Source organism: Arachis duranensis, chromosome 1, assembly GCF_000817695.3.
Source record: "Arachis duranensis cultivar V14167 chromosome 1, aradu.V14167.gnm2.J7QH, whole genome shotgun sequence".
Taxonomy (NCBI): Eukaryota; Viridiplantae; Streptophyta; class Magnoliopsida; order Fabales; family Fabaceae; genus Arachis; species Arachis duranensis.
The window spans coordinates 98,548,567-98,573,589 of NC_029772.3; the positions used below are offsets into that span (position 1 = coordinate 98,548,567).

Genomic DNA, 25,023 nt, shown 5'->3' on the forward strand with positions numbered 1-25,023 from the left:
TTTTCAACAAGAAACATCAGTTTTCAAGAGAAAATCCGAGTGAAGGAGTGATGGTGGCTAAAGTAAAAAACAAAAGGAAAAAAGAGGTTTTCCTGAGGAGAAATACATGTTGATTTTTACGATTTAATGCCACCGCAGTGTTCAGGTGCTGAGCCAATGAAAAATAACGAGCAACTGTGGCATCGACTTAAGAAGGGGAAAAAAAAAGGATAACTAGCCAAAATATTCAAGCGGTGCACACGCAGCAAAAATTTTAAAAGATTTACTTGCTTTTTGGTTTTTGGAGGGGTCGTGGGAAGACTGGAGAGGATTGATATGAAAATATCTTCCGAAGTAGTGGTATCACTGCAAAAAAAAGAGAGATTTATATAAAAATAAATAAGCCAGCATGGCTTGTATAACAATAAGAATAGAGAAATAAATAAAATAACAAAATACTAGTTATAACAATTAGAGTTAATTTCGTTTTGGTGTCCGAAAATGGGAAGGCCGGTGGGTACAGCGGAGAAGACACACGAAAGAAAGAAACAAAATTAAAATTGCAATTAGAAAACCCTCTTTGGTTGTTGTTCTTCCACTGAGACTAAAGTCTGAAGCTGAAGCTTGGTCTTCATGAAACAGAAAGAGAAAGAGCATTGAAAAGAAAATAAACGAAACGACGTGTCGATTTAGTCGACGGAGGAAATTATGGCTGAGAAGGCGGAGGTGCAGCTCAAGGAGCTGGGATCCAAGCTTGACACCCTTCCTTCCTCCAAAGACGTTCTTATCAAGCTCTTGAAGGTACCTTCCCCATTCCGATTCCCTCTTCTCGCAATTCAATCTCTTTAGGCGGCTTCCTTATTTCTCGTTAATTATTATTTATTTATATATAATTATAATTATAATTATTAGCTCAAATGCCTTCGATATCGGTGGGCTTAGTCCAAATTTAACGCTTCTCTTCTTCATGGTCATGAAGTTTGTTTGAAAGTGGGAATATGGCATCTGCTTTATTTCAACGGTGTTTCCTGCAACTGGGAAACGAGAAGTGCAATTAGTTGGTTTGAATTTGCTATATATTAGTTGAGGCTTGTCTTAATGTCGAGTAAGCTTGTGAAGAATCTTGCGACTTCTTAGGTTAATGCTTGAGTGGTAGGAAAGGTGTAAGGTGCTCCAGTATTGTGTGCTAAATCAAGGGAAATTGCTGAATTGACTGACCATTATAATGATCTTGTGCTCTGATTCTAATAAGTTTAATATATTCGGGATGTGAAGAAAACTGGGCAGCAATGGATAAAGATGCTGAAAATTGCAACTTAAGTTTGTGGATGTGAATGTAATAAGTCCATGTATGCGGAAAAGGGAGAAATTGGGGTTATTTTTAAAATGCTATTGTGCTTGAAAGTTTGTTTACTTGAGATGGATTATGGCATAAAGAAACAGCAAGATGAAGAGAGAAACATATATTGGACTGTGATTGGTGAATGAGGGATTGTTGAAGTTTCATATGTTACCGTTGAAGTTTATATAGATGTAGTCTTACAAACGTAGTTTTTGCTAGAAAGTTAATATGCCCTTTTTGTGTTGTCAACTGCTGTTCCCCTTCTCACTTTTCTCTCCCTCTTACTTGTAGCAAGCAAGTACATGCCTTGCTGAGTTGGATCAGTCACCTTCGGTTTCAACATTGGAGTCAATGAAGCCCTTTTTTAATGCAATTGTTAAGCCAGAATTGCTGAAGCACCAAGATAAAGATGTCAAGCTTCTAGTTGCAACCTGTGTGTGTGAAATAACTCGAATCACTGCCCCTGAAGCTCCTTATAGTGATGATATTCTAAAGGTACCTTCCCTTCTCTAATACCCTATAATCATGAATCATCTTCTCATTTACAACTTGAAAGTACAATTGTTTCCCGTTTAGTTTCAGCTGAAGTTTAAAAAGAAATTGGAAAATAATTACCGTTATCCTTTGTCCTACCTAATCTTGGAAAGATCTCTTTACAGGAAACCTTTCACTTGATTGTGGGCACTTTCAGAGGTCTAAGCGACACTAATGGTCCTTCCTTTGGCCGAAGAGTTGTTATATTGGAGACTCTTGCAAAATATAGATCTTGTGTTGTAATGTTAGATCTTGAATGTGATGATCTTGTGAATGAAATGTTCAGTACTTTCTTTGCTGTTGCCAGGTTAGTTTATCATAAAATCTGCCAAGTGGTTAATTGCGTGATATGCTTGTTTATAATAAAACCTTTAATTATTTTTTTGATTAAACATTCTCTTTGGGTTATGAGTCTTGCATGAATATTTTGTTTCATGCTCAGAGATGATCATCCAGAAAGTGTACTGTCCTCCATGCAAACTATAATGGTGGTTCTCTTAGAAGAGAGTGAGGATATCCGCGACGATCTTTTATCTATTATATTGTCTTCATTAGGTCATGAAAAAAAAGTAAGTACTTTATGTAATTTCTTTCTCCTGTTAAAGGCAGATATTAAGAAACTATATTTAAGAAATTTTAATTCCAGGATGGTACTATGGCTGCAAGGAAGCTTGCTATGAATGTCATACAGCAATGCATAGGAAAACTTGAACCCAGCATTAAACAGTTTTTGCTATCGCTAATGTCCGGAGATGACAAGCTGGTGAACAGTCAAGTTGAATATCACGGTGTTATCTATGACCTATATTGCTGTGCTCCTCAGATGCTATCTGGAGTTCTCCCTTACGTGACGGGGGAGCTACTGGTGAGTAGTGATTTATTACCTTGACACTGTCTTTTTAAACAGATTATCATTTATTTACAAGTTCCTTATTGCTCTATGAAGTGTTTCCGTTGTGAAATTTTATTTTATTTTTTTATCTTTTTGTGCTTTGTGGAGGTTCTAGCTTTGAAATGTTTAAACTTGTTATATCAGAGTCATTACTGGAGCTTTTTTTCACCCTAATTAATCTAGTTCATGACATTAACAGAATTGTTTATTCTTGCGTGTCATCTTGATGTCCGGATTCTCACATGTAATTTGATAATTTGTAGACTGACCAGCTGGAAACCCGTTTGAAAGCAGTGAATTTGGTTGGCAACATAATTACTCTTCCTGGATCTTCCTTTCCTGAAGCATTTCAGCCTATATTTTTAGAATTTTTGAAGAGGTTGGCTGATAGAGTTGTTGAGGTTCGCATGTCTGTCCTTGAGCATGTTAAGAAAAGTTTGTTGTCCAATCCTTCTAGAGCTGAATCTCCTCAAATATTATGTGAGTGCATTAAGCACACCACCATTCTTTTACTATAGTATCAATACTATTATTGTTGTTGTTGCTATTGTTGTCTATATGTACTGATTGTATTTGGGTCAAACTTAGCTTCCCTATGTGAGCGGCTACTGGATTTTGATGAAAATGTCCGAAAGCAAGTTGTGGCTGTTATCTGTGATGTAGCATGTCATTCACCGAATGCAGTTCCAATTGAAACTGTGAAACTTGTTGCAGAACGTCTTCGTGACAAATCTGTATGTATAGATTTATGTGTCTATTTTTGTTTTTGTTTCCTTCTTAATTCATTGTTTGATGATTTCAACTAAGGTATCTTGATCCTTATTTTGTTTTGCATTTGCAGCTACTTGTTAAAAGGTACACATTGGAGAGATTGGCTGACATGTATAAAATTATTTGTGAGAAGCGCTCTGACAATGTCAATCTTAATGAATATAACTGGATTGTTGGGAAGATCCTTAGATGTTTCTATGATAAAGATTTCAGGTGAAACACTTGTGCTTTTAATTCTTCATCTCTATCATCATGTGAATCAAAATTTATTCCTTTTTATACATTGGTTATACTTGTAGTTGTACTGATACCAGTAACACTCATATCTTGAGTTTCTATTTTCTTGTTATAATATTTAGTAATTATGATTTTGAAGATTTCTTCTTGTATTTGGGCACACTCTATTTTTCTGTTACATTTGATCAATGATTTCCCTGTTATTGCTTTCTTCCCCTATTTGGTTTGGTTTTATGTTATTTCTTTCATAGAGTTGGGGGTGTTCAGGATCAATGACTTCCATGTTGTTTCCCTCTTCTCCTTTTTGGTTTGGTTTTCTGTTATTTCTTTTCATTTAGTTACTGGTGTTATAGTTGTTGGTCTCTCTCTCTCTCTCACTCTCTTTTTTCCTTTCTCCTACATTCTGCAGGTCAGATATAATTGAATCTGTTCTGTGTGGGTCCCTGTTTCCTGCAGAGTTTTCAGTCAGTGAACATGTTAAGCAATGGATTGGGATTTTTTCTTTATTTGATAAAGTTGAGGTCAAGGCTTTTGAAAAGATGCTGGAACAGAAAAGCAGGTAAGATTGGTTGACCTTTGTGAAGGCTTGTACTGCACCTGGCATCCTGATATCAGTATGTAAATCAAATTTTAGTTTTAACAGAATCTCTTTGGTAGCAGGTTACAACAAGAGATGCAGAAGTATCTATCTCTGAGGCGGACAAGTCAGGTATGTGACTTTGGAACTTTTCAAAGGGAAATTGATGGGCAGAAAGGATTGACTCTTATTTAAACGCAGGGTAAAGATGTTCCCATGGTCCAAAAAAAGATTTTGTTCTGTTTCCGAGTGATGTCTCGTTCATTTATTGACCCTATAAAGGCTGAAGAAAGTTTCCAGATTCTTCATCAATTAAAAGATGCTAATATCTGGAAGATTTTGACAAATCTTGTGGATCCAAATACTAGCATTGACCAAGCTCGTGTTTACCAGGTAAATAGTCTATAACTTACAGATACTGACGGTTTCAGAGATATTTATTTTTATAAACATGTTAAAACTGTTTGGCCATTAATCGTTGAACATAGAACTACTAAATATTTGAAGGCAGTATTCAATTCCTCTGATATATTTCATCCGCTGGCTTCATGAATTTGAGGGGTTATTTTTTATCCCTTTGCCATTGGCATCTTCGTTTGCTACCATACATTGCACTGCCAAATGCTAATTACTGTGCCTTTCTGGTGCTTTTTGGCAATAATCCTCATTAATTTTCTCATTCACTCTTCCAGTTAATTGTAGCCATTTTTAACATTATAATTGAGCATGAATCACAGTTTGATCATAATTTAATGTTTTTATCAACTGATGCTAGGACAAGTCAAACTGCTGTTTTACCAACTAGATTAAAGTAAATTTAAGTCCAACATTTTAATGAATTTACAACTTGATGCTTGTATATCTGTCTCTAGGACTGCTTTTCTCTAGCCAGTAAGAATGCTTTTTCTAGGTCGAGACCGATTGAACTGCATAGATGTCATTGCTGTAGTTATTCAAACCAGTATAGTTTCTTTTCCTTGTGTGTAAAGAAAGAAACTCTAGCTTGTAATTTGTTATGTGTTGATTTAAAGTATTTATTTATGTATTTTTGTTTGCAGGGTGATTTGCTCAAAATTCTTGGTGAGAAGCATCGCCTCTATGAATTTCTGAGTACTTTTTCTGTGAAGTGCTCCTATATGCTTTTCAACAAGGAGCATGTAAAAGCAATTCTTTCAGAAACAGCTGCTCAAAAATCTGCTGAGTGTGCTCAGCATACACTATCTTGCATGAATATACTGGTGGTAAGAACACAGCTTCTTGGTGTCCTTGATTAAATTTAGTTCTTGAACATTATTTGATGTCTTTGGGTGTGATTTATATTTAAATAGTTGTTAACTGGCGTCAAAATATTTTCAAAATTGCAAGGTTTATTTCCATAAGATTACTGAACAAAGTTGTGAGACATGAAAATTAAAAAGTCAGCATTATCCCTCCCTTTTTGCGTTTCTTGTTCTTCTTCTTCTTCGTTAACTACACTCATTGTAAACTGCAGATGATTGCTCGTGTCAGTCCATTTCTTCTTACTGGCAGTGAGGAGGAGCTAGTGAATTTACTCAAGAAAAATGATGATTTGATTAAAGAGGGTGCTTTGCGTGTGTTAGCCAAGGCTGGTGCTACTATTCGTGAACAACTTGCAGTTACTTCAAGGTTCTCCTGTTAAGGTTGTTAAAGTTTTAAACCAAACTTTTCACATAATTTTCTTACCATCTCTTTATTTCTTCCAGTTCTGTAGAGCTTATATTGGAGAGACTATGTTTAGAAGGTAGTCGAAGACAGGCCAAGTTAGCTGTCTATGCACTGGCTGCAATATCAAAGGATGACAGCCACAAACCTCTCTCTGTTCTATACAAGGTTTATATGGTTAATTCATTGATTATAAATATACTCATGTTTTATAATATTCTGATTCTTTCCCACCTTATATACAGAAACTTGTAGATATGCTGCAACAGAAACAACATCTGCCTGCAGTGCTGCAATCTCTGGGATGTATTGCTCAGACCGCAATATCTATCTTTGAAACTAGAGAGGGTGAAGTCAAAGAATTTATTATAGACAAGATTCTGAGATGTGATAGTGTAAGCCTTTGGTGTCCCTCTGAATGGTGTGCTTTTTAATGGAACAAGCATTGAAATAATTGATTTTCATACAAACACATCTTTCTCTGTTTCAGAAAGAAGATCGCACGAGAGAATCTTGGGATGATAGAAGTGATATTTGTATGTTGAAGGTTGGTATGAAGAATAGTCTTTTGCTATTGGAGATACTTAGGATAGCTTTTTGTGCTCTGTAATTTGATATATTGAATATGTTTGTAAGTTTGGTTCTTTTTTAATAATTTATACTCTATGTTACCCTTTTTTTACTTTCTTTGCTACAGATATACGGCATTAAAACCTTAGTACAGAGCTACTTGCCAGTTAAAGATGCCCATGCTCGTCCTGATATAGATGGTCTTTTGGATATACTTAGGAACATCCTATCTCATGGTGAAATTTCAAGAGAGCTACAGTCCAGGTTTTATAAGCTTCAGAGTTGTATATATACACATTTAAGTTAGTTCAAATTGAATTGTGGGTTCAAATACTGGGTATTCATTGATGCTCTCTTGCAGTTCAGTTGATAAGGCCCATTTAAAGCTTGCTGCTGCAAAAGCAGTTCTTCGTTTATCAAGGCTGTGGGATCATAAGATACCTGTTAATCTATTCCACCTAACTCTAAGGGTATCAGAGGTGAGCTCCTTTTTCTGTGTAGTTAATCTTTTTCATGAACGTTTGTGTGTGTTTTTTTTCCTTCCCCACCTAATTATTATGAAGATTCAAGACTACTACTACCATATTTGTAAACAGTAATTCATTTATTGAAGTTTTCATTTCAATGTAGAAATATTTGTTTCTCTTTCTGTTTTGACTCTTGCAGATCAACTTCCATCAAGCTAGGAAGATTTTCTTAAGTAAAGTTCACCAATATATAAAAGAACATCTTTTGGATGCCAAATATGCGTGTGCTTTTTTGTTCAACCTATTTAGATCTAAGCCAGAGGACTTTGTCGAGGTAATAAATTCTGTCTTTTGTAATTTTCAAGTTTTAGGTAAATTGTTGATAAATAATGCCTTCTTTGCAATTTTAAGTTTTCCTAGCTTTGACGTCAACTTTGTGTTTTTATGATGACTTGTCTCTGTTAATGCAGGATAAACAGAACCTGGCTGATATTATTCAAATGCTACACCAAGCAAAGACACGACAGCCTTCTGTGCAATCAGATGCAAACTCCTCAACAACTTATCCCGAAGGCATCCTTCCGCACCTAGTTCATGCACTTGCTCACAATTCATGTCCAAATGTTGATGAGTGCAAGGATGTTGGAGCATATGATAATATATACCGGTACTACTTTACCCAAATAAGAAATTTGAGCTGGATGAGTATTTATATACTCTTCAAAAAGGGTGTGAGAAGATTCTAGAGATCTGGAAAAAGGGGGGAATAGGGCAGCTTGGATGTTATGGTATTTCATATACGTTTTGTCCTGTGCAAATCAACTTGTGGCTTACTAATGCCTGTATTGCTAATATTTGGTTCTCTTCTGTTTGAATTTGAAAGATAAGAAGAAAGCCATGTGTATTGAATTTATGTCTTCAAAAGTTTTTCCTTTTTGCATATTGAGCTGCACTTGTTCTTTTTTGGCTCTGATGCTTACATTACATGTCTATGTTTTTGCTGATTTGTTTTGTATTTAGCAAATATTTAGATGCGTATGTGGTGTTGAATTCAAATATGGTTAGGAATGGAACTTGGGTTCAGTAGCTAGGAATTATTTTTTAAAATACTTGAGAGATGGAGTATGTTATGTTGCATATGCTTATTGCTAGTGTTTCAAATGTTCAGGCAGCTGCACTTAGTTATGTCAATGATACTGCAAAAATATGTAGATGCCAAGTCAGAAGCAATGACTGACAAAGAGAATGAAGCAATATCTACCATCACCTCTATTCTTGAGAATATCAAGTGTTCTGAAGATATAGTTGATTCGTCAAAATCAAAGGTTGAGGACAAATATAGTTTAACTTTTGACCATTAAAACTAGTAAAAGCCCAAGTGATAAGGGAGTGTAATCTTACATTTCTGATAAATGAATGTCCAGAATTCTCATGCAATATGTGACGTTGCGTTAGCAATAACAAAGCAATTGGTGCCAAAGGTTGTTGATTCACAAGGATTTTCCCCTTCAGTTCCTCTACCTCCAATGCTGTACAAAGCATCTGACAAAGAAGGAGATGAAACCGTGGTATGCTTTCTTTGGATCTTTTTTTTTTTTAAAGAAAAATAAAGGTTCTCCTTCCAGTATGCTAAGTTATTTCATATGGAATTAATGCTTAGTAATGCAACTGAATTCATCTGGCAGGTAAGTGAAGTGAAAACCTGGTTGGCTGATGAAAGTGTCTTGACTCACTTTGAATCTCTTGAACTAGAAGTGGTAAGTGTGATGCAAAGTTTATGTCAACTTCTAGTGCTTTTCACTCTGGACCATGTGGTTATGCTTTTGCATGTCAGGTTCCATCTGAGTCTGCTGATAATGAAACTTCAAAGGACAACGAACAAGATGAAACTGACATGCCTCTGGGAAAGATGTTGAAGCGCATAAAAGCTCAGGCAACAAGTGGCAAAAAGGTGAAAAGGAGTAAGAATGTTACAGCTGAAGTGGAAGATGCTGAAAATGATGATGATATCTTAACTCCAGTCAAACAAAATAACTTGGATAAATCAGGTGTATCTACCAATTTTGAACCTAGTAATGGTCATGAACATTCTTTGAGTAAGAATGAACTGAAGAATTCAGAGTATTCATCATCAAGTAAAAAACGAAAAGCTGGAGAAACTACACCTATCTCATCATCTAAGAGTAGGCGGTCATCTACCTCTAAGACTTCTCAAAGAGTATTAGGAGAAGACTTTCCTGAAGCTGAATTAATGTTGAGTGCAGGAGTTGAGCCTGATGGAAAAAACAAAAGTAAGCAGAGAAAAATGGTCAAAGGCAGTGACAAAGACTTGTTAGTCTCCTCATTAAAACGAAAAAATAAGCACTCTGATAGCTATCATAATGATGAGTCTGACGAACCTGATGATCATGAAATGAAGGTGCAGTCTTGTGGTCAAGTACATTTATGCTGATGTGGAATCTAATTTATCTACATTGTAGACTTAAGCCTTCTTTTTTATTTTTCCTTTTCCCCTCTGTTGCAGAGTTCCCATAGTTTTAAACGAAGTAATAAGATGTCAAATACAGCAGGGTCTACAAAAAAGGTGAAACGAAAAACTACAGCAGGATTGTCCATGGTAAATACTATATACAGGATTTTAGTTGATGTTGTAATGGTTTGCATTTTAATATTACCCTATGCAATGTGTGTATCTTAAATGACACGCACACAGTTATTATTTGTATTCTTGCAAGTCTCTTTATTCAGATCGTTTGATTTGATATATTATCTACAGTGCACAATGAAGGAAGATGAAATTGATACTGAAGATCTAATTGGTTGCAGAATTAAAGTTTGGTGGCCCTCGGATAAGAAGTAAGTGCTTATGATTATAAGATCATGATGTAGAAGCAAAACAAATTATTGATGTCAATATATCTCTCAAATGTTTGTTTTGCATTTTCAATTCGTTTGGATACTGCAATAAATATTTGCATCTGGCTATCCACCTGACATACTCAATATCTTCCTCGTTGGAACCCTGGAGACATTGCTTGTTAGAGTTTTCTTCATCTCTGCCACATTCCAATTGAAGTCTTTATGATGGTATATTGATGGTCTGCAGGTTTTATGGAGGCACTGTTAAGTCTTATGACTCACTAAAAGGAAAGCATGTGGTATGCTGAACTTACCTAATTTAATTATATGATGCCAAAAACTGCCTTTTCTTCTCCCCCTCTGCTTTCTGCTGTTTAATTCTAATACAAATTCCCTGTCTCACATCTTGTTGAAGATATTATATGATGATGGTGATGTGGAAATACTCCGTTTGGAAAAAGAGCGGTGGGAGCTCATTGACAAGGGTCGCAAGACTTCAAAGGTGGGTTTTCCTTTTGTGCTGTTCCTACCTTTCACCGACTTGTTTCCAATATTTTTTGTTTCCATTTAAAGACATTAATTATATTTAAAATCTGAATATCTGATGCACTTTTTACTTTTTCCCCCCCTCCAGAAGTTCAAACCCTCTTCGCTTGAAGTGTAAGTATTCCTTTACAAGTTAGTTTTTATTTCGGTTCTATCTGCATGAATTAGATGTTTTAATGTGTATGAATTATGAGAATGATCATAATATCTTAGAAAATGAAAAGGCCAAGTACGTGTTAATCTATTTTAATTTGTGTGCTGACTTCCGCCACCCCCTCTCTTCTTTTTTCTTTTTAATTTGTTTTATAGGTCTGGGTTCAAACATAAAGGTCCAAACATAAGGTCCGATAAAAGAACAAAAAAAAGGTGAGTGTAAATAACTGATATCTTTTTGCACATTTGTGATTCTTTCATTTATTTATTTTTTAACGCTTCAATCATTATCTTTGTCCTGTAGTATAATTGGTAAACAATCTCCGAAAAAGCCTGTAAGACGTGAGCAACTACATGCGTTGAAAAGTAATTTCCATGAGGAGAATGTAAAAAATTCTTCTGAAGTATCAAATCCTGAAGAAACTACTAGTGAGATGGACTCAGGTACTGCGTCTTAAATGAGGCCTATGTGTTTGTGTCTTAGAGTTCAGACTAATCACGTTTAATTATGTATGTATATCAAGAAAATTCAGTTGATTGATTCATCGTTTAGGCTGGAATGAAACCTGGTAATTGTATTCTACTTTCAATGTATTTGTATTTCTAGTGTCTCATGAAATTTCTTTTGAAGATGGTTCAGAAAAGGAACTGGCTGAAGTGTCTGATGAAATCATAACAAAAAAGAACGAGTCTAAGAAGAAAGCAACATCAACTTCAAGAGGAAGGAGGCTTCAGAAAAAGAAGAGCTGGAGTCATTTAGAGGAATTAGATGAGGAGAAGCAGGATTATGGCGAAAGGCTTTCTGATGACAATGTGAGCATCCCACAAGGTGGTCAAGACGACATTGATGGTGAAGAAAGAGAAGTGGAGCAATCAAGTGAAGCTTCAAAAGAAAATGATCATGGAGAAGAAGAATCAGATTCTGAAGGGCACCAGGATAACAGCAATGTGGGAGGTAGTCCTATACAAATGGAGAAATCACATATATCATCAAGCCTTGATGGTGCCGGGGTTGCTGAGATTTCTGATGATGAAGCTCCTTTGGTAAATGATTTATCCTTTCCAGTACTTATAACCCTTTTCTTTATTGCATGTTCTAAGCTCATCAATGAGTTTGTCTGGTGCAGAGCAAATGGAAACATCGGAAGACAACGTCAGGGAAAAAACGGTGAGCATTGTAGCAAATATGGACAGCAGCACCAGCAGCAGCAACAGAGGTGACAGGTTTCAACAAGAATGAAGATGACCTCCAACTTGGATGATGGATATCATAGTTATTATTAACACACCATAAAATATAAATGTGCTTAGCATGCCTGGTGATTACTGGTTAATGGCCATGGCAATTTTATACAATGTAAAAAGAAAATATTTAGGGCGCATCTAGGTTCATTAGGAGTAAGTTCATGCTAAATGAGATGACCTTTGTTTTTGGTACACTGCTAAATGATCTTGTATTAGGCCGAGGAAGTTATAGGTTTAGCTTTAGCATATGATTCATTACCGACTCTGGCTATCAACAATGTGTACAGCTATACCTATACGTGCTGGATAATTATGTTTGCATCTTTAGCATCTTTATGTTTTTGCTTAATTTTTATAATGAAATATTTAAACGAAAGAAATTTAATTAATGAAATTGAAAACGGAGTATTTAAGTGAGAGTATACCAAGTAATTAATAAACGTTTTGTTCTTTGTTAAGAACTGAAGTCCTTCTCAGGACGAAATAAATTAAGGACGCATTTGGAGTGAGTGAACTAATTTATACATGATATACGATATAGAACACATTTTTCACTAGTAAATTGTGCATTTCAAAATAGACTGATAAGAAATGATTAAAATGCAAGAACGAATGTTGAGTATCAATATTTGTTAGTGAAGTGACACGCTCTCTTCCAGTTTCCGTGACAGCAGATCACCGAGGAAGTTTGGTCAATGGTCAACCCGCGGTGTCTAGGTGGAATGACAAGCAAGCTTCACGTGGTGACTTTGGACGAGGATGTTCCATTAGCACTTGCTTCTTTATATAGTTTTGTGTTACTCTCCACTCATTCTGTTGAGTTTTCCATTGCTTCTGTTGTCGGTGTTCACTTGCTGGTTTCTTTTTTTTTGTTCTAGTTGTGTTCTTGTTGCTCTATAATTAAAATTAATGGGTGAAGGGTTGAGGCTACTGAAAATCACAGTTGTGCGAGGGAAAACATTAGTGATCCGGGATTTCAAGAGCAGTGATCCTTATGTTGTGGTCAAGCTTGGCAATCAGGTATATCCTTTTTTTTGTTTTAATTAATATCATATCAACACTAATCAACATACTTTAATCTCAGATCAGAATGTTAGTATGATTCATCTAACTGTGTATCAGACAGCAAAGACCAGGGTCATCAATAGCTGCTTGAATCCTGTTTGGAATGAAGAGCTAAATTTCACTCTCACTGAACCATTGGGATTGCTCAATTTGGTGAGCTGAGTTTCTTGATATTTGTTTTGCTCTTCTTAAATAATGAAACTTCCTAATATAGTGTAAACTAACTAACAAGTTGGTCTTGTATGAATAGGAGGTATTTGATAAAGATGTTTGGAAGGCTGATGACAAGATGGGAAAATCATACCTGAACCTTCAGCCATTGGTGTCTGCAGCTAGATTGAGGGACATTTTGGGGAGTTCATGTGGTGAAACAGCACTGAGGAAGGTGATGCCAGAGAGAGATAACTGTCTTGTCCGTGAAAGCATCATCAACAATAATGTGAATGGAGAGGTGGTGCAGAATGTTTGGTTAAGGCTTGATGGAGTTGAGTCTGGGGAGCTTGAATTGACCATCAAGTTGATCACTCGTGTTGCCTCTTAGTAGCTTTAGACCTTAGTGTATTTATTTATCTATTCTTATTATATAAATAAAAGTTAATATCTGTTATAAATATATTTTTTTGGTAGCTTTAAACCTTTAGTTAAGAGTTGGGTTCTTGGTTAAGAGTTAGACCCTTAATTATAAATAGCCATTCTCATGTTTTTTAATGCATACAATCAATACTAGAATTACTTATCATACTCTTTATTCTCTCTCCTCCTTCTCTCAAATCTTAATTCTTATTTTTGTAACACATTATGAGTACGAATTTTACTCCAAGATTAAGTAATTATCTCCCCTCACTACTATATATACCACACATAAATAACTATTTTTATCATTTTTTTTATAAATACATTTTTTCTTTTTTCTTTTGTTTTAATTCGTATAAAGATTTTTGAAGTTTTATTGAACAAATCTCCAGAAAATTATTTTATGCTTTAGGCACTTTGAGTCATTCAGGAACTTTTATATAATTTTTTTTTATCAATTGAGTCGTATAAATAGGATGTAACAACATCCATTAGGTGCATGTCAAGCTTTTCATGCACAGCTAAACTAATCATATATCTTAATGTTAATTGAGTCCACTAGGAGAATATGTTTTCACATAGTTAATACCAAATTTTTGTGAGAACCCTTGTAGTACTAGTCGTGCTTTGTATCTTTCTATTCTATTTTTTTCATTCCGTTTGCGCACAAAAATTCACTTGTATCCCACTAGTTCTATACATTCAGGGGTTTTGATTATAAGATTAAAAACTTCACATTTTCTAAGTGAAGTTAATTCAGCGTGAATTGTGTCTTTCCATTTTGACATTTTGGCCAATCATCTCTCTGTCTGCATTCTTTGACATATTTTGGTTCATGATCCTCATCTTACTTTACTATTTCTACAACAATATTGTAAGCAAAAATGTTGTCGACAACAGTATTCTTTCGATCCTATATTTTTTCGGTAGTGACATAACTTATCGAGATCTCTTCATTTTCAACTACCTGAACCTCTTCAGAGGTTTCATCAATAATTATGTCTTCGGATCCCCTTTGAGTATTTTTCTCCATATTGTGACCATCATGATTGATTATCTCTCTCTTTTTTTTGGGAATTTTTATCCTTAAAACCGATTGGTCTTCACGCTTTAAGCGTGGATTGCTTTCATTTGTACTACTTCCAAAATACTTATTTTTATTGATGCATTTACAACTACAATGTAAGATTTTGTTACTCTCTTTAGGTCAGTAAATACGTCTGACAATTAGTTTGTAATATTTTGTAAATGAATTAACCTTTGTACTTCTATTTCACATTGTCTAGTGCGAGGATCTAAATGTAATAACGACAATGTATTATAAGTAATTTCCTTTTTCAACAGCTTATTTTTTCTCCCTAATTTGGAAAAGTTATTTTATCAAAATGGCAATCAGAATATCTTGTCTTAAATAAATCACCTGTCGTGGGTTCAAGATGTTTTATAATGAACTATGCTAAGGAGACAATTAAGAATCTTAACAATGTGTACAATGGATTGGTTATTTAGTCTAATAAGGGTAAAAAATAAAAATTATTCTACAAATTACCTTAAATCCAAAAACCTTCGTTCATTTATTTCAAAAATAACCATCCAAATCCTAAATTATAAACAATTTCACTCCCAAATCGCTCTTCCTCCCTAGCCAGTAGCCACTCCTGTAGCCCCCTCTCCTGTCACTATCGTAGGATTGTCATCAAACAACTATCCACGTAGTTATTGAAATAATCACCTGGCTACCTAGTGAAATGACTATCTAACATTTGTTAATTGTATATACTTAAGCTGAAACAAACAAAATAACCATCCAATTAAGAATTAAAATAATCATCTACATACCTAGTAAATTGAACATTCAACACATTTACAAGGTGAAAAGAGTTTATGGCAACTAGATTGTGAAAGAGAACATAATTAAATCAGAGGTGTTAAAGAAGAGGAAAAAAAAAGGTTAAAAAATGCATTGCTTGATATATTTGCTATCAACATTGCCAAGGTTATCAAACTCGCGAGTCTAAGTAAACTCATGGAACTAACTTGAGTCGAGTTAAAACTCTATATATATATATATATACTCATTTAAAATTAACAATATCAAATTTAAAGCACATAATAAACTAAAGTAGTAGATACACTATAACAAGTATTTTAGAACACAAGTTCAAATCCCTTACAATTATATTTATGCAATTAGTACAACATACAACGTACACAACTAAAAGTTCTAAACTTCTAATAAAATTAAATTGAACTCCTCCAATATCTTTATCTTTCATGACATCAATAACATCTTCATCAAAATCTTCATTTATCATTTTCTTTAAGCAATATTTTCAAACATTTGGTACCTAAATAAAAAATATCAAATAATCAAATTACCAAAGTTGTCCCTAAATAAACACTATGTCCCTATTTTCGTTATCAACTATAAGTTGTTCTTAATTGTTAATTTTCTATGTTATCCCTAGATAACAACCATGAACATTGAAGTTGAACCATAATCAAAGCACTGTAATTTACTAACTGCCTAAATTTTCAAACTACATAAAAGACAAGTAATAAAATTTAGAAAAAAAAAAAAGACTTGAATGGAACAAATGCACAACAGCTAGCTGCGAGCCTGGGATGGCTGGCAAAGAACCAGCACGAAACCGAGTAGAGATGCAGCACAATTGTGCTCATGTAGTGCAGAGATGGAGTCACGCTGCAGACGCAAAGAATGAGAAATGGTGAGCAACAGCAAAGCACAATAGAGATAAGAGATACGAGCCAACAATGACAACGTAACGGAGTTATGCACGAACGGTGCACGAACAAACCACGGTAGCGCGACGAACTGTAGAGTCATAGAGGACACGATAATAGTGGCAATGAGATGAACGAGACAACGTGGTGGATGGCAAAGGCTCCTTGTGCATCGAAGCAAAACCTAGCTATAGTAAGAAGCAGAGCACTGAGAGGAGAGAGTAGAGATCGACGTACAACTGTTTTAGGACAGAGTAGAGAGCGACGTACGACTGTTCTGGGACACAAGCAACCATCGGTGAATGGTGATGAAGATTGAAGTGTGAGAAAACGACAAAGAGGGAGAGAATTGAGAGAAGAGTGATTAGGAATTTAGTCATTTAAGGTTACGTATTACTGGGTTAGCATAAATGTTATAATATTATTCCTTTTTTTTTTGCCCAAATGACGTCATTTTTGGCCAAAATCGACACCCAAAGCAAACTCGTAAACTCGCTCTTAAACTCGTGATTTTGACCGAGTTTACATGAGTTCACCTGAGTCTACCCGAGTCTACTAAAAAACGAATTTATGTTCGAGTTAACTCGACTCCACTATCTAAACTCATAAACTCATACGAATTTACGAGTTAACTCGAGAGTTTGACAACAATGAACATTGCTGATGAGTGAAGATATTGACAAGAACTGACACGTTAATTCCATCCAAACTGATCCGTAAAAGAAAACTATATTATATTAGAAGAAAAGAAAAACAAACAAGAAAAATTGAAGGAAGCATGCATACATAATGTTGTATGGTGTAAATTGTTGTAAAATGATTTTTCTAATAGCTTACTATACATTTCTCTCTATGACAAAATTCTCTAACTGAAATCGAAAAAAAAAAGTTAAAAATGCATAAATGGTCATGTTTACTATGCAAGAGAACAAAATAAGTACTACTTCTTCATTGAACTTGAACTTAGAACAAGAAATCCGGCAACTGCCAGGGGCTGCACAAACACCGCAATGGGGGCTGCTAGGGTCACTCTTTGTGGGCGAAAGAAGTGCTCAAGAAGTGCTCAGACGTCCGCGGCAAGCACTCTTGCGTCAACGGGTGCTCTAGGTGGCGGCGGCTTGTGTTTCTTGCGGCGACGGACCAGTGAGAATGGAAGAGAATAGGAGAGACGAAGCGAACACACATGCGGAGAGGGAAGCAGGTTTGTTCTCTCTACAATTCGAAATCCTAGTTTTTTTTTTAATTCAAAAACGGTAATTGTTGGTAATTAATTAAATTAATTTAATTATTATATGCTCTTAATTTTCTTTTTATTCCTATTGTATACATTGTACACTAAAATTAATATTTCTCTATATTTTTTCTTTTATAATTGACGGACATAACCAACATATATCCTTAATCCTTTTTGGGGTCCTGTCTTTGTGCATTGTGGTGGAGTAATTGGGACATAAATTGCACATTTAAATACTTTAAGATGAGTAATATTTGACTCCTAACCACAACCCAATTGTAAAGGAGAGAATTCTAAGTAGAAATTAACCATTTAAAAAGAACATGTTTTTATAAGTGTTAGAGATATAATCATTAATATTGCCTTCTCCCATTAGCTTAAGCTTTTGGGATGAGTAGTTTCATAACTTGGTATTAGAACTCTATGTTCGAATAGTTTGATTCTTAAGCCTATACAAAATCAAACAAACTCAGAAAGAGACTCTTGTTCGAGGAGGAATGTTAGAAATATAAATTAGTTTAAGCTTTTGGGATGAGTGGTTTCATAACAACAAAAACGTCTAATAACAATAAAAACTAAAAAAAAACAAATACAAAAATAAAAATAACAAATAAAAATATAATTTTATATAATTTCAATATAAAAAAAATTATATTACAAAAATTTTTAAATAATATAATAATTATTAAAATATATTTTCTATTATCATTAATTTATCATTCTGCACATCATACAGGTACCAATCTAGTTTATTGGTAATGATTAATTCCATCATATATAGATGCATATGCCAATGTAATTTATTATCTAATTTATAAATGAAAGTGTTCTGCTTCATGCTTATAATTTATGCCATGTGGTAATGGGATAGTAATAAAAAGATAAAAAGATAAAATTGATAAAAAAAAAATTACCAGCCAAAAGTCCAAAGCAAACAGAAAATGAATAAAAATAATAATTAAAAGAGGTTGCCTTACGTGCCTAAAATTTAATCCATAAGAATAGGATCAAAGAAAGGAAAGTGTATACTGTATACTGTATACTACTGTGGAAAAAAAAAAAAGATGAGGAAGTGGGTCCCTTTCACAATAACATATAATAATTGCCGTATTTAGTTTCCCAACGTAATTCGCTTTTCCTTCGTTTGATCTGAGCTACTTTGCTTGGCTTCTCAAAGTCTCGCGCCTCTGTTCTAAGTTCTAACATCGACCTTCTTCAATTCTGTTTCCTTCTTGTTCTGACTGTGAGTTTCCTCTGCAACCGTAACTGTAACAGTAATTTTAACTATGTGATGGTTCTTGTGACATAACAATAACATATCATTTTTGTTGTCAAAAGGTTATTTTTTATATTTCCGGAAGCACCCCATGTCGCCAAAATCCCGAGGTATGTCTCTCTCTTGTTAAATTTTGAGACGCCAATCATTAATTTATACAAATTTCAATTTTGAGATCAGTTGGTGCTTCTCTCTACTTCCTTAGCTTGCTGAATTTTAGAAACTTAAGATGGATTCCCTCTGAAGGGAAGTACAGTTGATGAATGAGAACAGCATGAAGCCTCTCTAATCAGTGAATTTAACTCCGCTTTAACTCAGTCTCGGTGCATATGTGTGTGTGCTTTTTTGTTACAGATGTTTGTATTGTTGGTGTTGCAAGGACTCCAATGGGGGATCTACTTGGCAACCTATCATCAATTATGGAAAGGGTTTAGCTAACATGTACCCTTACCATTAGTAGAAAGTTTTAAATGTTTTTGTTTAATGCGTGCAAAATAAATGCATTGGAAACTTAAATTTTTTATATTTTCAATGAAAACTTTCGTAATTTGTAAACTTAACATCAGATACATAAACCCTTATGGAGTCAAATACTTGATCTTCTTGTGTTTTATGTTGTCATGTAAATATATGCAGCTGCTCTCAAGAGAGCAAATGTTGATCCATCCCTTGTGCAAGAAGTGTTTTTTGGGAATGTTCTTAGTGCAAATTTAGGACAAGCTCCTGCCCGACAAGCCGCCTTAGGGGCAGGCATACCTACTTCTGTAATCTGCACGACTATTAACAAGGTGTGTTCATCGGGGATGAAAGGTACATCTTTTAGTGGGTTTGGAAGGCTATTCATACTCCAATATATGATTTATTAGCGGGTATGTGATGAAATCATGGTCCTGTGTTTTTTGTTGCAGCTACCATGCTTGCAGCACAGACCATAGAATTGGGTAGAAATGATGTTGTTGTGGCTGGTGGTATGGAAAGCATGTCAAATGCGCCTAAGTACATTGTAGAAGCAAGGTTTCCTTTTCATTCATAAATTGCCAAAATTATACACTTTGCCGTGTTCAAATGATTTTCTTGTGGTGTTTCAGTAGATACTTTATCCCACCTAGTTTCACCTACTAAGTTGCTTGCATTTTATGCTGGGTTTTTCTTGTATATATTGCACTTGTAATACAGGAAGGGGTCTCGGTATGGACATGATACGATCATTGATGGTATGATCAAAGATGGCCTTTGGGATGTCTATAATGACTTTGGCATGGGAGTTTGTGCAGAAGTATGTGCAGATCAGCATGTCATAACAAGAGATGAGCAGGTTGTGTAATATATTTCATGCTATGCTTATATATTTCTTTATTATATCGATTTGAGAAGCTTTACCTTCTTGCCAAATGACATTACTCTATCCCTTGGAATATATTATTTCAACTCATTGAAAACCTTAGTTGAATCAAGTATTCATCTTGCTATTCTTTTTTTCTATGTATATCTGTTAGGACTCGTATGCCATTCAAAGCTTTGAGAGAGGAATAGCTGCTCAAAATGCTGGTCATTTTTCTTGGGAGATAGTTCCGGTGTGATTATGATTTCTGCCTGCACTGAACTGTTGATAACTTATGCGGTAATATTTATGTAATTCTGATTTAAGACTTTGGTCTCCTACAGGTTGAAGTTTCTGGTGGAAGAGGGAAACCTTCTAGAATAGTTGATAAAGATGAAGGATTGGGGAAGGTAAGCAGATAACAGTATGTAATTACATGTGTTAACTTATCTCTATAGGACATAGTGGTAGATATTAGGATTACATTGTGATGCCATGTGTATGCACATCTAGAGTATAATGTACTAACCAGAGTTACTGATAAAGGAGAGTTTATTAGAATTTAGAGTTTCTTTCACTTTACTCTTTTTTTTTTTCTTTTTTATTTTGTGGTATCTTCTGCCTCTATTGGTATAACTAGAGAAATTTGTCACCAAATTCACGTCAGTTCCGTAATAAAAAAAAAATCTGTATCTGTTGTTGATTTTTGGAAGGCAAGGGGAATTTTTTCAGTTCATTGTTATTTTTGTTTTCAGTGTTATCTCAGCATCTAGCCTTTTGGTACCGCCAAGGTTAAGGTTCTCCTGAACACCCTAAAATTAAGCTCTGTTAATATGGTATCATACACTGGTTAATGTTGGTGTGCTTACTTCTGTTATTTAGTTCAGAAGTTCTTCTGACTTTTTATGGTTCGCAGTTTACTTGATTCATGGTCTTTCTGACTTGCTTGGCATTGGATTATGGTGGAGACTGGTGCATTTTGATTAATATCTATATTATTGTTCTTGTGGCTAGTTTGATGCTGCAAAGTTAAAGAAGCTTAGAGCAAACTTCAAGCCGAATGGTGGTACTGTGACTGCTGGCAATGCTTCTAGCATAAGGTCCGTCTCTTCCACCATGTCGCTCTAAACTTCATACATGTCTCTTTGCTTATCTGTTATATGTGCTCTAAATCTAGAGTGCATTCTTTATTCTTATGTGAATTCATGGGAATAGTTCCATGCATCATTGCAAGAAATTCGATTAGTTTTAATCATACCATTCTAGAAAACACTGATATAGCAATCACGAGGTTGTGAAGTGCATGCCCTTTTATTGATAATGAACTGGTTTATGGATTTGACTAGTGATGGTGCTGCTGCAATAGTGCTAGTGAGTGAAGAGAAAGCACGTGAGCTCGGATTGCATGTAATAGCTAAGATAAGAGGATTCGCAGATGCGGCTCAGGTCTTGTGACTGATTATTCTAAACTGTTTTGATCTTGATAAATATGATCATGTAGAGCTGAATCAAAATGATCCTTACAGGAACCTGAATTATTTACAACTGCTCCTGCCCTTGCAATACCAAAAGCTATATCAAATGCTGGTCTGGAGGCTTCTCAAATTGATTATTATGAAATAAATGAAGCTTTTTCTGTAAGGAATACAGCACCCTTTACTCATTTATTCTTATTTCCTTTATCTTTTGTTGTTCTAATTTCTTCTATACAGGTTGTGTCTCTTGCAAATCAGAAGCTTCTTCGTCTTAGTCCTGTGAGTGTTCATGTGACTAAACTAGTTCTTTGCACATTAATCTGACATTTTCTTTTGGCTAGCATGGCTGCTTCTCCAATTTGATTCCTTCATTCTGCCCCATTACATGACTAAATATTGTATATAATTCATGCATTTCTTATTAAATGCAGGACAAACTTAATGTACATGGTGGAGCTGTATCATTAGGCCACCCACTGGGTTGCAGCGGGGCTCGAATCCTAGTTACATTAATAGGGGTAAATTGCAATCTTGGTTACTCTAAGCATCTTATTCCTTCACCCTTGCATACTTTTGCATGTATATGAACCAACTTGGGTTCGGCTGTTTAGGTATTGAGACAAAAGAATGGGAGGTATGGCGTTGCTGGCATCTGCAATGGCGGAGGCGGGGCATCTGCACTTGTCCTTGAGCTCATGTAAGCACTTTTTTTCTTTGGTTAAGCTTTAGCCAAGCTTAACATACTTTACAGTGTAGTTGGTCCTTGTTTTTAATTAATGTAGCTTATAAAGTTATAACTGTAATTGCTGGTGAATTATTCAGGGGCCTTAAAGCCTTATGCTCAAATATGATGCTTAAATATGGTTTAAGATGATAAATGTGGCTTAAATAAAGGGCAGAAGATAATCCTTGTGGAACAATGAGGTTTATACATAAAAGAATGGAAATATTGTCAATGAAATTGAACAATCTTAATTCCTGTAAGTTGTAACAATCTGTCTCAACTATCTTGGTATGTATTCTGATGAATAATTAAACATATGTTTGCTTATTATTAATCAAGAAATCCCCAATAATTGAGGATTTTTGCAATTTGCAGGCCATCAGCCAGGTTGGGGCATTCTAAATTATGATCTTGGTCTCCTCACATACTGCTTCACAACACTTCTGTAGCAATTTTTTTTCTTTGATCGAGGAATAATGTAATAAGTTCAATTAGAGAAATAAATGGAAGTATTAGCTAAGCATCACATTTTTCTTTCTTGGATTCATCTCCTTCTATTCATATATCTTCTAACACTATTATTGGTTCAGCTTTCAATGGCATTCAGTTTCTTCCATAATAATTTGGTTTGGGGATTCTTTGAGCATGACTTGCATGCCTTCCCCTTCTTGTTTATAGTGTTTATTCTATGGAAAAAGATTTTTTGTTAAAAAAAATTCACTATTGTGCTATTCATTATAAACTTACGTTATGACTTTTGAGAGATTTTGGTAATTTTATGGCAGCAGATCAGATTCAAAGGGGACAAATAATTAAAAAAAAGGAAATGCAAAAAGAAAGGAAAAGAAGAAAATAAGGAAGGCATAAGGAGTTATTAAGATGTGGAGTTATTCATTGTGAAACATGAATTGATTTAATTTTTTATGAAAATTAGCAAATTTAATACGAGGAGTATCAGAATGAGTTGAATAAGAAAGATGGTACCAATAGGGAAGCTAACGTAAGTACAAATAACTATTTGACATAATCTTTTTCCTAAGAAGTGAGATGCCTTAAAATATTATAGGTATTATTTTTTATATATATTTTGTTTTAATATTAAAAGTGATTGATAAGAAGAGAAATTTTTTCATACAAAAAAAAATGTACCCTTAAAAAAATAGTACAAATATTATTCTCAACTTTAAAAGCATTTTATTTTTAGAGAAATATTAAAAAGTTAGAATTTATTGTTTTTTGTCTTTTTGGTCATTAATGTTTAACAGTATAGGTTAGAAGTAGGGTTTTTATTTTTTGTATTGTAGGACAAATAGTGTTTTTCAATAATGGAAAAACTTAGTGTATTTTTATTTGAAAAAGTTTAAGGGACCAGCAAATTTTGTGTTTTTTGGTCAGCATTTAATCATCAAAAGAAAAGTGAGTGATTTCTCACCATTGGATGTAATCTCATATCATTAAAAACATTATTGATGGCCAATTGATGGTTACAAAATATCAAAGTTGCTGGCCTCCTAGCATTCATCTTTTTATTTTATATGAATACTACAAATCTGAGAGTCAGTTTTGTATTCCAACACTGAAAAAATTTTTGAACAAGCAAATCGATCTTCTGAATTGAGTTTTCTGAAATTTTTTTTTGTTTTTTTATCCAAAACTGACCTTCATTTTTCTACCTCCACTCAGAACCGATTCTCGTTTTTTTTTTACTTTCATCCAAGATCAGACTCTTAGTTTTCTATCCCTACTCAAATCTAAAAAAAAATTATCTCCATATCCATAAGAAACACACTTTTTATAATTATGTATAACATACTCTTCCAATTCATTATCAAAAAAATTAATCTTAAAAGTACGTTATTGAATTACTAAACTAAATAAATTGAATTGATAGATAAAAGTGATTGATAAAAAATAATATAAATTTTGCCTATCCTTAAATATTTTTATTTTTTTTTATTTCATCATTTTTTACAAATTACAAATAACGAACTACAACTAATATATCATATCATTTAGGCATTTAAAATGACCACTATCACAGTTAGGAATATTATCGTTACGCAATTACGTGAAAGAGATTGTTGTTGATTTCTACTTGTTGGTTATGCTATGTATGGTATGGAGTCAAATCTTATCAAAGGATTGGCTGTAACAATTCAATTCATGGACAAGAGAAGAAAAGAGAAAGACAATCCCCATCCCGATAATAACAATAACAGATCATATACATAATGTTATGGATAAGATTAAGGTTAAAGTTAAAGTTAAAGTTAAAGTTAATCCTGTGGTGTTTCACTATGTCCAGCGTGGCATACTTACTAATGATATTCCGAAAATACCCCGGGAGAGAAATTTCAAAATAGTATTTTGACACCACCCTGTAATGACCACAAACCTGTCTGTGAGATGAGCCAAAATAGGCAAAGCGAAATGTACGTCGCTGCAGATTTATTCAAACACATTGTCAAAGGGGAAGGGTCCCTGAAGCCTTCGCATACGTGTATAGGAGGGAAAAGCTTGGGCTCAAAGGAACCTCTTCCTCTTCTTCTGGGGAGTTCTTTTGAGTTCCTACCTTCCCCGGGCCCCCCCTCTCTCTCTCTCTCTTCTGCCTTCTTCATCATCTTTGTGTCTTTCACGTAAGATATCATATTATTTGTACATAGTAACAAGAAAATGCCGTTTGAAAAGCTTGCATATTTTGTTGTGCATTTTTTATATCATGCATGTCAAGATCTGTGTGCATAGAAACGGTTAT

At 34.5% G+C, this 25,023-nt stretch overlaps 3 protein-coding genes and 1 long non-coding RNA gene across 8 annotated transcripts; all 4 read left to right on the forward strand.

The window, feature by feature from the left end:
• Window positions 1-442: 442 nt before the first annotated feature.
• LOC107465986 (sister chromatid cohesion protein PDS5 homolog A) lies at window positions 443-12,178 on the forward strand. Of its 3 annotated transcripts, XM_052260873.1 has the most exons (34): window positions 443-780; window positions 1,613-1,816; window positions 1,981-2,162; window positions 2,298-2,424; window positions 2,502-2,720; window positions 3,011-3,227; window positions 3,336-3,481; window positions 3,589-3,731; window positions 4,165-4,314; window positions 4,416-4,464; window positions 4,534-4,725; window positions 5,391-5,573; window positions 5,825-5,979; window positions 6,057-6,183; window positions 6,261-6,410; window positions 6,506-6,562; window positions 6,713-6,849; window positions 6,947-7,064; window positions 7,252-7,386; window positions 7,523-7,719; window positions 8,221-8,377; window positions 8,477-8,620; window positions 8,738-8,809; window positions 8,887-9,235; window positions 9,317-9,471; window positions 9,577-9,669; window positions 9,829-9,908; window positions 10,159-10,210; window positions 10,327-10,413; window positions 10,546-10,571; window positions 10,767-10,823; window positions 10,915-11,054; window positions 11,242-11,654; window positions 11,738-12,178. In XM_052260873.1, exons 1-34 carry the CDS (start codon window positions 688-690, stop codon window positions 11,780-11,782), a joined length of 4,851 nt encoding a protein of 1,616 aa, XP_052116833.1. In that variant the 5' UTR covers window positions 443-687; the 3' UTR covers window positions 11,783-12,178. The 3 variants fall into 3 exon arrangements, with proteins under 3 accessions (XP_052116833.1, XP_015940459.1, XP_052116831.1); XM_016084973.3 differs by having other exon boundaries at window positions 8,887-9,471; XM_052260871.1 differs by having other exon boundaries at window positions 8,887-9,471; window positions 11,251-11,654.
• A 482-nt stretch (window positions 12,179-12,660) lies between these two features.
• On the forward strand, window positions 12,661-13,668 carry LOC107466034 (protein C2-DOMAIN ABA-RELATED 11). 3 transcript variants are annotated; one of them, XM_016085014.3, is made up of 3 exons: window positions 12,661-12,875; window positions 12,945-13,073; window positions 13,171-13,668. In XM_016085014.3, the coding sequence occupies exons 1-3, from the start codon at window positions 12,765-12,767 to the stop codon at window positions 13,459-13,461; spliced, it is 531 nt and encodes a 176-aa protein (XP_015940500.1). In that variant the 5' UTR covers window positions 12,661-12,764; the 3' UTR covers window positions 13,462-13,668. The 3 variants fall into 3 exon arrangements, with proteins under 3 accessions (XP_015940500.1, XP_015940504.1, XP_015940511.1); XM_016085018.3 differs by having other exon boundaries at window positions 12,662-12,875; window positions 12,978-13,073; XM_016085025.3 differs by having other exon boundaries at window positions 12,741-12,875; window positions 12,940-13,073.
• A 4,918-nt stretch (window positions 13,669-18,586) lies between these two features.
• Window positions 18,587-19,166, forward strand: LOC107466051 (uncharacterized). The gene is made up of 3 exons (XR_001587593.3): window positions 18,587-18,715; window positions 18,811-18,858; window positions 19,103-19,166. It is a non-coding gene; the product is annotated as an uncharacterized LOC107466051 (long non-coding RNA).
• A 208-nt stretch (window positions 19,167-19,374) lies between these two features.
• Window positions 19,375-22,890, forward strand: LOC107466024 (probable acetyl-CoA acetyltransferase, cytosolic 2; the record flags this gene model as incomplete). Its single annotated transcript, XM_052251797.1, has 12 exons — window positions 19,375-19,558; window positions 19,657-19,762; window positions 19,925-20,063; window positions 20,245-20,322; window positions 20,414-20,479; window positions 21,084-21,169; window positions 21,416-21,515; window positions 21,596-21,706; window positions 21,782-21,823; window positions 21,976-22,062; window positions 22,156-22,241; window positions 22,644-22,890. Coding segments are annotated over 12 exons (1,119 nt in total), but the record flags the coding sequence as incomplete, so codon positions are not given.
• Window positions 22,891-25,023: the final 2,133 nt, after the last annotated feature.

What these genes read in the sequence shown, in the direction of transcription:
- LOC107466034 (XM_016085014.3), top strand. Translation starts at nt 12,765, where the DNA reads ATGGGTGAAGGGTTGAGGCTACTGAAAATCACAGTTGTGCGAGGGAAA. An exon ending in TGGTCAAGCTTGGCAATCAG is followed by an intron (nt 12,876 to 12,944) that starts GTATATCCTTTT and finishes ATCTCAGATCAG; the next exon opens with AATGTTAGTATGATTCATCT. An exon ending in CATTGGGATTGCTCAATTTG is followed by an intron (nt 13,074 to 13,170) that starts GTGAGCTGAGTT and finishes TTGTATGAATAG; the next exon opens with GAGGTATTTGATAAAGATGT.
- LOC107465986 (XM_016084973.3), top strand. Translation starts at nt 688, where the DNA reads ATGGCTGAGAAGGCGGAGGTGCAGCTCAAGGAGCTGGGATCCAAGCTT. An exon ending in TGAATCTCCTCAAATATTAT is followed by an intron (nt 3,228 to 3,335) that starts GTGAGTGCATTA and finishes GGTCAAACTTAG; the next exon opens with CTTCCCTATGTGAGCGGCTA. An exon ending in AGATTCTGAGATGTGATAGT is followed by an intron (nt 6,411 to 6,505) that starts GTAAGCCTTTGG and finishes TCTCTGTTTCAG; the next exon opens with AAAGAAGATCGCACGAGAGA.